Source organism: Rhinoderma darwinii, chromosome 3 (genome assembly GCF_050947455.1).
Source record: "Rhinoderma darwinii isolate aRhiDar2 chromosome 3, aRhiDar2.hap1, whole genome shotgun sequence".
Taxonomy (NCBI): domain Eukaryota; kingdom Metazoa; phylum Chordata; class Amphibia; order Anura; family Rhinodermatidae; genus Rhinoderma; species Rhinoderma darwinii.
This window is the reverse complement of record NC_134689.1, coordinates 255,170,113-255,183,427: the sequence shown is the minus strand read 5'-3', so window position 1 is coordinate 255,183,427 and position 13,315 is coordinate 255,170,113. Positions and strand designations below refer to the sequence as shown.

The 13,315-nt window shown below is 39.6% G+C and overlaps 1 protein-coding gene across 3 annotated transcripts in view; it reads left to right on the top strand.

Annotated features, from left to right (window-relative positions):
* The window catches only part of RORA (RAR related orphan receptor A), a 425,240-nt gene that overhangs the window by 393,178 nt on the left and 18,747 nt on the right, over nucleotides 1–13,315 (top strand). For all 3 annotated transcript variants that reach the window (XM_075857792.1, XM_075857790.1, XM_075857793.1), the window contains one exon: nucleotides 6,606–6,691. In XM_075857792.1, the coding sequence (XP_075713907.1) occupies nucleotides 6,606–6,691 (86 nt within the window). The remainder of the gene's footprint in view (nucleotides 1–6,605; nucleotides 6,692–13,315) is intronic.

The window sequence follows — 13,315 nt, the reverse complement described above, 5'->3', positions numbered from 1 at the left end:
CTATTAACATGTCTTCATAAAGTGTAGCTCACAGCCTGGAACAGCAGTACAAAAAAAGACAGGTTAGGCTCTGTTCACATCTATGTTAGAGCATCTGTCGCAGATTCTGTCATTTTTGACAGAAACCCGACGGAACCCATTGAAGTCAAGGGATTCTACTGGGCGCAATTGGTTTCCATCATGCAACGAACCCAGTGCGTCAGCTTTAGCCATTATTCTTTTCCTCGGACAGGACAGAATAACGGAAATTGTAGCGCAGATGTGGGCAGACACTATTATACCAAATTTTGTCTAAACAACATAATACTTTTATAACATACAGTTCAATAGAACAACAATCAGGTTGCATAATTACGGAGGTCTACTTTAACACTTAAGTCTGTCTAATCCCCCCACAAAAAACCAGTGATTTTAAAGTTTTGTATTTTTTTTCTCCTATTGGAAATAAGAGCAAATCCTTGAGAGAAGAGAAGCATAAATGAAAGCTTAGGCATGGATCTCTTCCCATTACCTAAAAAAAAGAAAAGAAAACTCTCCAATGCTTCTTTGACACTTTTATGTAAATAAAGCTTCGTCATTGAATAATCAAAAGTTTTACAACTTTAGGCTATGTTCACACTTAGTTTTTTGACAAGTTTTTGACGCGGAAACAGCGCCGCAAAACTCGTCAAAAACTTCCTGAAAATGCCTCCCATTGATTTCAATGGGAGGCGGGGGCGGTTTTCTCCCGCGAGCGGTAAAACCGCCTCTCGGGAGAAAGAAGGGACATGCCTTATCTTCGGGCGTTTACGCCTCTGACCTCCCATTGACTTCAATGGGAGGCAGAGAAAGCGTATTTTGCGGCGTTTTATGCAGGGAGGGGAAAATCTGCCTCAAACTTCCAAACAGAATTTTGAGGCAGAAATTCCGCCTGCAAAAAACTCAGTGTGAACCCAGCCTTACTTTCATTTTTCAATTCCTCACCATTTTTAAGATCTCAGCGTGGCTTTTTCAGCACAGATTTACTTCTCTCATTTCATTCAGGCAAAAATCTGAAAAATGAAGAGAAACTGAAACAAAGTATAATGAAAAACGACATACATTTTCATTATAAAATGATTAAGCTGTATTAACATTAGGGCTCATTCAGACGACCGTATTCCTTGTCCGTGTGCTGTGCGTTGAAATAACTGACAGCACACGGACCCATGCAAATCAATGGGGCTATTCAAACATGCGTGATTTTTCACGCAGCGTGTGTCCGTTGTGTGAAACTCACTGCATGCCCTATATTAGTCCGTTTTTGCAGACCTTGTTGACCATTGAAGTCTATGGGTGCGTGAAAACCACGGACAGCACACGGACGCCATCTGTGTTTCATGCATCAGTTTCTAAAGAAATGCAGAGAAATAAAAAAATAAAGTGCTTGCCGTGGATAATCACAGACGTGAAAAATGTATGCCACACGCATAGCACACTGATGCCACATGGAATGCACACTTGATGGCACACGGACATGAAATGCAGGAAATACGGTCCGTTTTTTGCGCACGCAAATCCAACACGCTCATGTAGGACGTAGCATATATAGAGTATATCATGTAGACAGCTAACTTGTCAGTCAACCTAGCTTTAGTTAAATCTATTAGTTCAGAACAAAATTGTTTGCTACATTAATCCAAAATTTCTTTCTCCTGATTGGACAATATGGACTAAAATAGCTTCAACAACACTCCATGACTTCAAATATTGGGGGAAAAAAAACACTTTCAAAGCATAAACCAGTCTTTTATATACACATTTCAAGTTTGATCCCACCTTTTGTCTTAGTTAAAATTAACATATGTATATCATACTATTTCTAAAAACACGCAATAGTGAGAATTGCCCATAAAATAACAGTTATGTGCAATTGCTGGAGCGGCAAGAGTCGCAAATAACTCCACTAGATATGTAAAAACATCAAATATATGCAATTTGTGACCATAGTCCCTGACACACTTAAGTTTAAGCGTTGGCTATGAATATTATCATTACGACTTTGCTCCTTAAACAAGAAACAAGAAGAATTATTTGGACGTGTACCATGTAATTATTATTTTACATTCTGATTATAAGGTACAGGGTGACTCACCATGATGTGTGCGTATTATTCCTGTGCATGTACCTACTCCTCTCCAATCGAATGGACGTATTTCATTTCTGTGTATTTTACGTGTTCTACATATCTTAACTCTAAAAACTGACTGGTTTAAACTTAAAATGTGTAAAGGTTAGCACTTATGTAAAAACAACATCATATCTGATGTTTATTTATATTGTAAGGTTGCGCCAATAACATTATGCTTTTGTTGCAACAAGAATTCTTTTCCAGTGGACATTTTAGGGGTCAATTTCCATTGAAACAATCAGACCAAAGATTCAAAGGTTATCACTCTAACCACTAAATCATGGTGGGATCGACAGAATTATCTTCACACCTAGTGGCTCCTTAAATAATAACAGAAAAAGCTCATTTTTAATGGGGAATTGAACCTCTTGCCGACACATGACATCTATGATTGTCACGGATAGCTGGACATTGCCGCTTCATGACGAGCATAGAGGTCACGCTGATTGCGCTGGTACAGCATGTGTGCACGCGCGATCAGAAGTGGGGCATTGGCTGTAATGCACAGCCGCCATCCCGCACTAACAGCAGAGATAAGAGAAACCTGAAAACTCTACCGTAAACTTCTTAAATGCCGCAATCAAAGCTGATCCCAGTATTCAAATAGAAAATGAGAAGGGGGATCCCCTATGTTCGCATCACAGGAAATCCCTGTGACACGATCGAGAGACATACCGTGTATGGCCAAACAGCCCAAGGTCAATTGAAGGACCCTAGGGCTGTCTGACCATATTCCCTGTTGTTAGGGCATACTTAGGTATGCGCTTACCACTACCTGTGCAAGTACATTAAAGTTAAAAAATCAAAATTAAAAATCCACCTATGGGTAATTAATTTAAAAAAGGTCATGTTAAAAAAAAAAATAATCTGTAGAAAAATACACACACATACAATTTTTTTTTACAATTAATATACTTTACAAAATACAAGTCCCAAAACATAAAATAATATTTTTACACATATTTGGTATCACCAAGAACGTAACATTCTGCACATCAAATGTATAGCGTCAGTTATTATAATCATTGTGTATGCTTTAAAAAAAAATTATATTAAAACTGCTTTTTTTTCTGCATTTTTGCCAAAATTGTAATTTATATAAATTAAACGATTTTGTATATGTACCAAAAAATGGCACCTACATGAAGTACAACTCGTCCCGCAAAAAATATAGTCTCATACAGCTACGTGAAAAAAAAAAAAAAAAAAGTTATGAGTGCCGGGATGCACAAAACAATGTTGATGGAGTGATCGGTTGCACAATAGACACTAATGGCGCCGAACTATATAATGAGGTAAATGTGGTTCCATCGTGGTATCCGTAAGCATACTGCACTATTCTTCCCATCAAGTGTAACGGAATCTGCGACGGAGGCTCCTGATGGAGCCTTGGATACAGGTGTGAACAGAGGCTAAGGCAGTCTTCGAGCATATTTTTTGCTCAATGGGTTTTATTCATATACAACTTTCAAATCTATTTTGGAGCTTCGCAATAAAGAGGTTGTCCCAGCAGAATAACCCCTGTTCATATATCCTATTAGGGTAAATGGACATCTTCCAGTGGGGGTCCCCTAATTTCTAGAGGTTAGACATAGCTTAGAATCGCTGTTAGATCCGGATGGCAAATACTATCTTTGGTGTATAAATAGTGTAATAAAACTTCTACACCAATAATTCATCATTATCTTACCAAAGCTATTTTATGTTGTGCTTCACGTCTAAGCAATGTCCCAGGGTATAGACATTATGGTTATCATACCAATACCAACCTTCTATGACTTTGCAACTGCTGCCTTTATTTTTCTTAAGCTTTATATTGTAGAAACTGACTTATGTCTTCATCATGAATGTGAGGGTGCCTAAGGGTCTTATTACATGGCCCGACGAGGGCCGTGGAAATGAACGCTGATCAACAAGACAGCTCGTTGATCGGCGCTTGTTTGCTCCTTTTACAAGGAGCTATTACCAGTAATGTATGGGGACGAGCGGTCGTTTCTTCGATCGCTCGTCCCCATTCATTTCTATCATGTTGTAGCTCTTCTCCCTGTTTACACAGGAACATGTCCTGCCGACAACGACAATATTTTAGTCTGCGTAAATAATAGAATCAGCCGATGAACGAGCGTTTGCTCATTAGGCTGATCGTTCCCTGTTTACACAGGGCAATTATCGGAAACAAGCGTTTTGTGAACACTCATTGGCCCATCTAAAAGGGCCAAAGTGTGAGAGGACTTGAAGACTGACTTTATTGCCTGTGACATGTATCATATGACACGAGTAGTGCCTAGATATGTACTTCCTGTGGCCAGAAAAGTCATGTAGTAGAAACTCGGTAAATGCACAGAGGCCAAGTCATTTATCACATTTATATAATATTCTCTATACAATAAAATCTATTTCGTCCCTTAGTGTTTGTCTAAATAAACTCCTTTGCAGTAACTTCCGTCTCACTTTTGCAGAATGCAGGTACACTGGACGCACGATGATATAGGAGAAGGCTTTCTTTGTGTTTCTGCAGTGTTTTACTTTTGCTTGCAGGATATGGTTTGTCTGAAAGTCAAGATCTGTATTCACCTCAATGCTTGACAGTGGCAGAAGAGGGTTTCAATTCCTGCTGTAGTGATAACGGCAAGATAGGTTTCTAGAAGAATAGTATTGTGTAATAATGAATCATTTGTGTATTCGTAATGAAATCCCTTGTACACTGTGCATTTCCACGATATCCAATGCCACGAGGTCATTTGATTCCCTGAACACTACAATGCATGTGGAGCGCAGCGTATTCTACTTGTATCCACGTACATCCATCATTATCAGCATACTGTGCACCAATATTTTATGTGGGGCAGCGGTCGTCTTATGTAGTGTGTTCCTCTGCTTTGGATCATTATACAAATGGATATCTTCATTACCAGTGTAACTGTGCATCATCCTAGAGAGCAGTGAGATTAATATCGGTGTGAAGATACTCAGCCTTACAGTAAAGCGCTTATTCATCATCAGGGTAGATGTTATCACATAGAGCAGTGTGAATGCTAACACATCATACATTTTCACTATGACGAAGTCATGTACATGACTGATTATAGTGGCCACAAATGGGGACTAGGCTTGTAGACACCATGAGATATTATGACTATATATATATATATATATATATATATAGCAGCCATACATAATATATCCATCGCCGCCAGACTGCAGGATATCAGAGGTCTATTGGGCTTGTAATATTTTTTCTAATGTTTGTACAGTTTGTACAGTCCTGGCCTGCATAACTGTGGTTATCCTTTACCTACCGGTTTTCGAGTCAGCTGAGATTTGTTAAAGCTTGAATTTCTTGTTATGTTTTTCAACAATAGACAATAGAAGTGATGCTCTCTTAGGGTTCCCGGTTGTATGTATGGGTAAATATATGCTTTGGAAGTGTTTCCATCTACTCGCAATATTTTGGAATAAGAATAAAATACTTATGACAATGATGTTTTAAAGGCATACAGGATAGATTAAAGGGGTTTTCCCATCAGAGACATTTATGACATATCCATAGGATATGTCATAAATGTCATATAGATGCGGGTCCACCACCTGTGGATAATGTCATAAATGTCTCTGATGGGAAAACCCCTTAAGGACCAGGATCACACACACAGTTTGGATGCAGTCTTTGGCTACGTTTTTTTTAGACTAACCCAGAAGTGGATACAAAAGAAAGGAAAGGAAACGCTAATGCATCGCCTTTCCTTTATGTCCACTCCTGGGTTTGGCTAAAAAAAACTTAGCCAAAATTTGGTATGTGATCCTGGCCTAATAGAACCTGCGTTCCCATTCCAGTGTGGGTAAAGGCTGACTGTAGTGTTCTCCAATGACCAAGGAGTCCAGCAAAATTTCTGCCGCCATGATCACTACTTTATCTCCCGTATCTCCAGTCCTAAGAGCCTCGAGAAACATTTATATAGATGTGAGTGAATGATATTAGCAGCACTTTTTATAATCTATGGGTTTTCCCGGGAGCACACTCCAAACACAGTGAAAGCTAGTTGTAAATCGCCATTCCTATCTTTCATGACCGGCCGCCTTATATATGAACAATTTTGGATGGTGCTGTTTAACTTTGTTGAAGAAACAAATACTCATGTCATATATAGATGTAATCCGATGGGGACGATCAAGGTTTCTGTCTTCCTGATATGAGCCAATCTGAAAGCTTGAATTACCACATAGTAAAATCTATATATTTGTGCACAAACGTATATGTTCTAGATCTTTTGGCACCTTATCTGACCCATTTTAATTACCCAAAAGCCTTTTCATAATGAGCAACTATAATTTTAGATGGGAGCCCTAAGGGGGGTAGCAGGCTCACTTTGCTGCCTGGAATATTTTGCATGGGTTCATCTTGTACTTCTATTAAAATGGAAGGTAATTAACTCTGCGCTCTCCTCTCATTCCACAGCTCAAATCGAAATAATTCCGTGCAAAATCTGTGGAGACAAATCATCAGGGATCCATTACGGGGTCATCACCTGCGAGGGTTGTAAGGTACGGTATGCAACTAAATACGATCCTTTACAGAACAAGTCACTGGTATTGTTCCTGACATGGTTATATGGGTGTATAATAAGATTTATGAGCAGATAAAATACATGATGAGAACGTAATGTATTCAGATTCTGCTTATTTGATAGCTAGCTATGTAGGGAAACTTACAAAGCGGTATTGACATCTGTGATACCAGTAAACCTCACTAAGTCCTTATTCTGGATCATACTCCTTCATGATTTAGAATGGACTACAGATTTATAAAGTCTTTTTGCTCTGAGCACTGCTCCTTCCTGTGCTAACGTCGTCCTCCTGCTGCAGGCGCTGTATATGCAGTGCCAAGAGCTTTGGGGGAGGGGATTCGACAACTACTTTGGGCAAATTTTGGCTTAGAAAACCACTACCCTCACAATCTAATAACTTCCTTTTATACACTAGCGTTAACTGGGGCATTACCTTCCCATTGCAGACATAAATGTGAACTCAAACAGGATGGAGAACCAACTATTGATATTTCACATTTCGATACGTAAATGCCATGTTCTGTCTGAAATTGACCATTTACTTCTGCTTTGTGTAAAACGTAGATCTAACACACTGTAGCTAGTGCTTATAAAAAGCCAAGAAATATGGGCATAACAATAATATTTTCCAGCTGTATGGGCAGAAAATTTCAGAAAGCAAATTAAATTACGTATTTGTATCATCACTATTCATGTCCTCAGGGGGTGAGATAAATTGTCAAAATAATATACAGTAAAATTACTTAATCCAGCATTAATAAGAGACCAGAGAGGGGCAGAATTAACAGATGCTCATAGAAAGGTATATAGAACTTATCAGATGCTCATAGAGAAGTATGTAAACCGTTAGGGTATGTTCACACGCCCTATTTACGGACGTAATTCAAAGCGTTTTTCGCCTGGAATTACGGCCGAAAAAATGGCTCCAAACCGTCTGCAAACATCTGCCCATTGAATTCAATGGGTCTTACGGTGTTCTGTGCAGACGGGCGTAAAAAGACGGCCGCCTCAAAGAAGTGCATGTCACTTCTTGGGACGTAAATGGAGCCATTTTTCATTAACTCCATTGAAAAACAGCTCCAATTACGTCCGTAATGGATGCCACGAAAAACGCGAGTACGAGCAATTACGTCTGAAATTCAGGAGCTGTTTTCGCCTGAAAATAGCTCCGTCATTTCAGACGTATTTTACGTTTGCGTGTGAACATACCCTTAAAGAGAACCTCTACAAAGACAACCCAAATAAAGTGATTTTGATCTTATGAGGGGCCAGTTTATACTGCGGTTTAAGGCATCATTTACACGAGCGTAATATACGCGCGTGCTTTTCACGCGTGTCGTACGCACCTATATTAGGCTATGCGGCAGTGCAGACTGCGTGAGTTTTGCGCAGCACGAGTGCGTTGCGTAAAACTCACGACATGTCCTTTTTTTGTGCGCTGTTCGCGCATCACGCACCTATTGAAGTCAATGGGTGCGTGAAAACCACGCATGCCGCACGGAAGCACTTCTGTGCCAACTGCGTGATTCGTGCAACAGCTGTCACGTGCTTTTCTGTTTACAAACATCCAAACGGAGTGTCATAATGATTGCGGCTGCGAGAAAATCTCGCAGCCGCGCATCATACACTGATGACACATGCAGCTTTTAAGTGCCTTTTGTGCACGCAAAACGCCGCGTTTTTTGCATGCGCAAAACGCACACGCTCGTGTAAATCAGGCCTAATGCTGAGAATGGTTTAAGTTTCTGGACTGATACTGCATTCATGGAATTTTACTATACATTTCCCGTTCCAGCAAGAAAATGAGACAGATGTGATGGAAAGGTTAATCTAAATACATTTCAGTTGCTGCAAAAATTTTCGGGGTTGCCTATACACCTGGCGATTCAGTAAGGGTTGTGCAAAAAAGTCTCACAAAATCTCCAGGTGTACAGGCATCCTTATGGGAACTTGCTATTTGGACAATTCATTCATAAATTAAGTGATTTCCAAAAAATCTGCTCTGATGATCTGGATAAGAACCTATTTCAAGGTGCGCTGTAGTCTCATGAAATAGAATTTGTACAGGTCCCAATTTTCTAATGTCCATTTATCCCGATTCTGCCTCAAACTAATTGCTGGGCTTTGAAGGGGCAGTAGTGGTGCAGATGTGGGTGAGGTGCCCTCTTATGGGGTAAAGGGCCTAAATAGGAGATAAATAGGTGCATCGGCACTCCAGAAATACAGGACATGCTCGCCTCCATCTCCACAGCCACCAGTGATCGGTACTGCGAGACCGAATCTGAGTTGCACCCTGTCCTGATTTCTGTTAATGGGACAACAATTTAGGGAAAAACTCTTTTTAGGCCTTCTTCACACATGGAGATTTTTTGGAATTTTAAACTGCATGAAATTTTTTTTAATGTAGCAGCATTTTTTATGGCGTATTTGGTGGCAGTTTTTATTTAGTGTCATTTTGTACATGCTTTTTCATTGGTCCCATAGAGAAGCCTATGGAAAAGTTCCTAAAAACACGCCACACCCAGAGCATGCTGTGTTTGGAAAAAAACACCACTGACCACAAAATTGTCTTTAAAAACGCCACAAAACAAAACGGAGTTGTGTTATAGTGTATTTTATATTTCACTAAAGACTTTAACGTAACATCTGACAGCGCTAAGAAAGGCCTTAAAAATGCCACGAAAAACGCAACAAAGCGCTATGTGTGAATCAAACCTGGGGCTGTGTTTACATGCTGCGTTTTTTGCGTTGATTTGTGCAAATGCTTATCAGTTTTGTAAAATCGCCGTGCTATTGCCACAATACAGTTGCAAATCGTTATTGAACATAGAGCAGCCACATTGTGAAAGCATAAGTCTATGTTCACACATCGCAGATTTTGGTGCAGAATTTGATGTAGATTTTTGAGCCAGGAGGAAAAAGAAGAATGAGTACTTACTTTAGGGTTTTTGCCCACTTGTCGGATACGCCGCGTTAAAGTACAGAACGTATCCAACCTAGAACCCGCACTAAATTGTGGTGCAGGTTTTTGGTCGAAATTGCTAAGAACAGAATTGGGAAAAAAAATGAAGCCAATACTTACCTACACTGATTTTGCCATAGCGACACGTCCATCTGTTCTCTGTACAGTCCGGCCTCCTGTGATGATTGGCTGCAGCAGTCACATGGAATGAAACGTCACCCCAGGAGACCGGGCTGCACAGAAAACAGTCGGAAGAACAAGGAGCCGTCACTATGACAATGCCAGGGGGGTAAGTATGGACTTTTTTTAAAATTAAGTTTGAAGTTTTTGCGGTGGAATGGCAGCTTTTCTGCCACAAAAATTGCAACATTTGCTATTTGTTGCGGATTTTACCTTCCCATTGAATACAATGGGTAAAACCCGCAACGAAACTGCAGCGATTATGTAGCATAAATTGACATGCTGCAGATTCTTTTTAAAACTGCACCGCAGGTCAATTTATAGACGTTTTTTTTCATAGTGTGTGGATGAGATTTGTTGAAATCACATCCATTTTTCTGCTACTGTACCTAGCTGCAGAGCTTATGCAATGAAATTTGTTGAGAAAATTTCGCAGCTAATCCGCCAAGTGTGAACATACCCCTTATATTTCCAATTCCTTTTGAAACCACTTCTGGCTTTGGTTCAAAAATCTGTCTAGGTAAGGGTGCAGTTACACACGGCAGATTTTGTGGCAGAAATCCATTCACCTGCTGCCGAATCAACCACATTCAGATAAATGGAACTGATTTTCAGTCGCAGGAATTTCTCTAATGTTCACCAGCCCAAAAGCTGACTGAAAGCTTGAAAAAGCTGCAAAAAAGTCATTTTCCCTGAACTGCAACTTAATTTCTTGTAATTTGGACTAAAAAGGCATTTGACAAAGTAAATATTACACTGCAGCATGTAGTCCTGTTAAGAGCCATACAGTGCGGGAATTTTTTAAGACTGGCGTTTCATATGCAAGTCTTAATATAAAGATAGAGGGAGTAAAATATGGCTAATTTATTAAGAGGCACACGCCTCTTAATAAATTAGGCGAATCTCTGGCCGTCCGAGTGTTAGAAAGTGAAATCTGCGACAGCCATAATCTGGTATAGATTTGCGCCATATTTTATGCCAGATTCTGGCGTTAATTATAGTAAATTTCTCGGTCCCCAGGCGGCGGAAACGGCACAAAAGTTCACACTTTTACTGCAAATTGTGACTTGTGCCGTTTGCAACATTTACCTTTGTAATGAATGATGGGTATTTTCTGAGGACTCACTGCCCTATTATGGATCAGTATTGGTACAGACCCATCGTACTCCGCTCATAGAATTCCATGGGCCAACACTGTACTTCTGTGTGACTTCAGTTTTACACTGAGGCGTACTTCATTTTTTTTCCTCACAGATTCCATAAGGGTATGTTTACACCTAGAAAAAGAAGTGTCTGATAATGACGAGGCTGTTTTTAAGAGAAAACAGCCTCTGATTTCAAGGAGATTTTGAAGCTAAAAAGGAAGCTTTTTTTAATTTGAGGCTGGGTTCACACGACCTATTTTCAGACGTAAACGAGGCGTATTATGCCTCGTTTTACGTCTGAAAATAGGGCTGCAATACGTTGGCAAACATCTGCCCATTCATTTGAATGGGTTTGCCGACGTACTGTGCAGACAACCTGTCATTTACGCATCGTCGTTTGACAGCTGTCAAACGACGACGCGTAAATGGACTGCCTCGGCAAAGAAGTGCAGGACACTTCTTTGCCACGTAATTTGAGCTGTTCTTCATTGAACTCAATGAAGCACAGCTCAAGATTTACGAGCGTCTCAGACGCCTCGCAAAATGCGAGGAGGAGCATTTACGTGTGAAACGAGGCAGCTGTTTTCTCTTGAAAACAGTTTGTCTTTTCACACGTAAATGACAGCTAGCGTGTGCACATACCCTTAAGCTTGTATTGAGGCTTTTTTTAGCCACTTTTTTGAGGCGATTTTTGTAGTGTCAATGGAAAATCAGCTCGAAAAATGCCCCAAGGGTTAACATGCTACTTCTTTTCACGATGCTTCTTTTTACGAGGCGTTTTTTTTAAATTCAGCAGTCTAAAAATACGCCTCATGTGAACAGCACTGTGTATTTCCCATTGAAATCAATGGGAAACTGTTTGCAGGCTTATTTCAAGTGCAATTTATAGTGTAAAACGAGGCTTTTATGCTCCAAAGTCAGCCGTGTGAACATACCCTAAGAAAAACATGTATGCTACATATTACCTCGCCATATTACAAGCATTGCTCCTAGGGGAGTATACTATGACTCACAGAGGCACAATACCCCTACACATGAAGTTCTTACAGGGCCGTATTATAGACCCATAGCGACTCTGTATGCCACCTACAGGGTCTTTGCACACATCAGTGCCATGTGCATGACCCCTTAGAGTTACATTAGAGTGCCTTGTTAATTCTGTACCACATAGGTACATTTCCATGCATTGTTATTTGTTGTGGTTTTCACGCTGCATTCGATTTTTTTCATTGAAGTTTTCTTGCTGCACTTTAATATGTAATGAATAAAGAAGATTTCTCTCCTTGTGTCCCAGATCCAAATCGGATATATATATATATATATATATATATATATAACAGGTGGGCAGGTGCTTTCATAATATGCGGGCCTACCTCTAAGGCCCAGCACAGCAGGACATAGGTCTATGTTATGTATCACCAGAAATGATTTTAGTGCATAATCTTACATTTTCTGCACGGTTTAGTGCTAAGGTTCTCATTGTAATAGTAAAGAAGTAAAGATAATGGTCATTTAGTACATCATTGACTTTATGGGTGAATGAATCTTCCATTTTCTGTATTTTGTCAAAGGTTCCCTCTTTTCTAACCTGTTAAACAGTTTTGCTGAGACCGATAATCTCTTCAGTTCAAACATAAATGTGTTGCTGTGCGTTGCCATCTGTTTATCTGTCGTTTCTGCCAGGGCAGGGGCATCTGCGACATTAATCATTTCCTAATCTTTTGTTTGATTGAAAGCTGTTCATTTTCTATGAGGACTTTATACACAAATAATTTGCTGTTCTATATGTTGGGTGAATGTATGGAATAATGAATGTCCTACTGTGAGCCTAGACACAACCAGGTGATATGTCAGCCAGGTTTAGGTTAAATTAGAGATGCAATAAATCCATTTTTAAATAAATGACTAGAAAATGCTATAACAAAACATGTTGATGACATTTTATTATATTACGTTAAAGCGGGAAGTAGAGTTGAGTGAACTGTCTTACAGCCGGAGCATTTTGTTGGGATCCAGTGATATTCCAAATGCGTTAGAGTATATTTTTATTAGATTTTTTCCCCTCTTTTTTTTCCCCACAATTTTTGTAATCATCGCAAAACTTCTACAAAACCACAAAAAGTCTCATGTAAATATACCCTGACCATGCTAATGTTCAGAAACATTGCTTTTATTCTTGAGGTACATGTCCTGGGACATTGTAAACTGAATTCTAAAGGATGCACTTTTCTTGCACTATGTAATATGTCTAACATACTGATAAACATTATATGTATTCTATAGAGTACAGTGTAAAAGAGTGCCACAACACAAA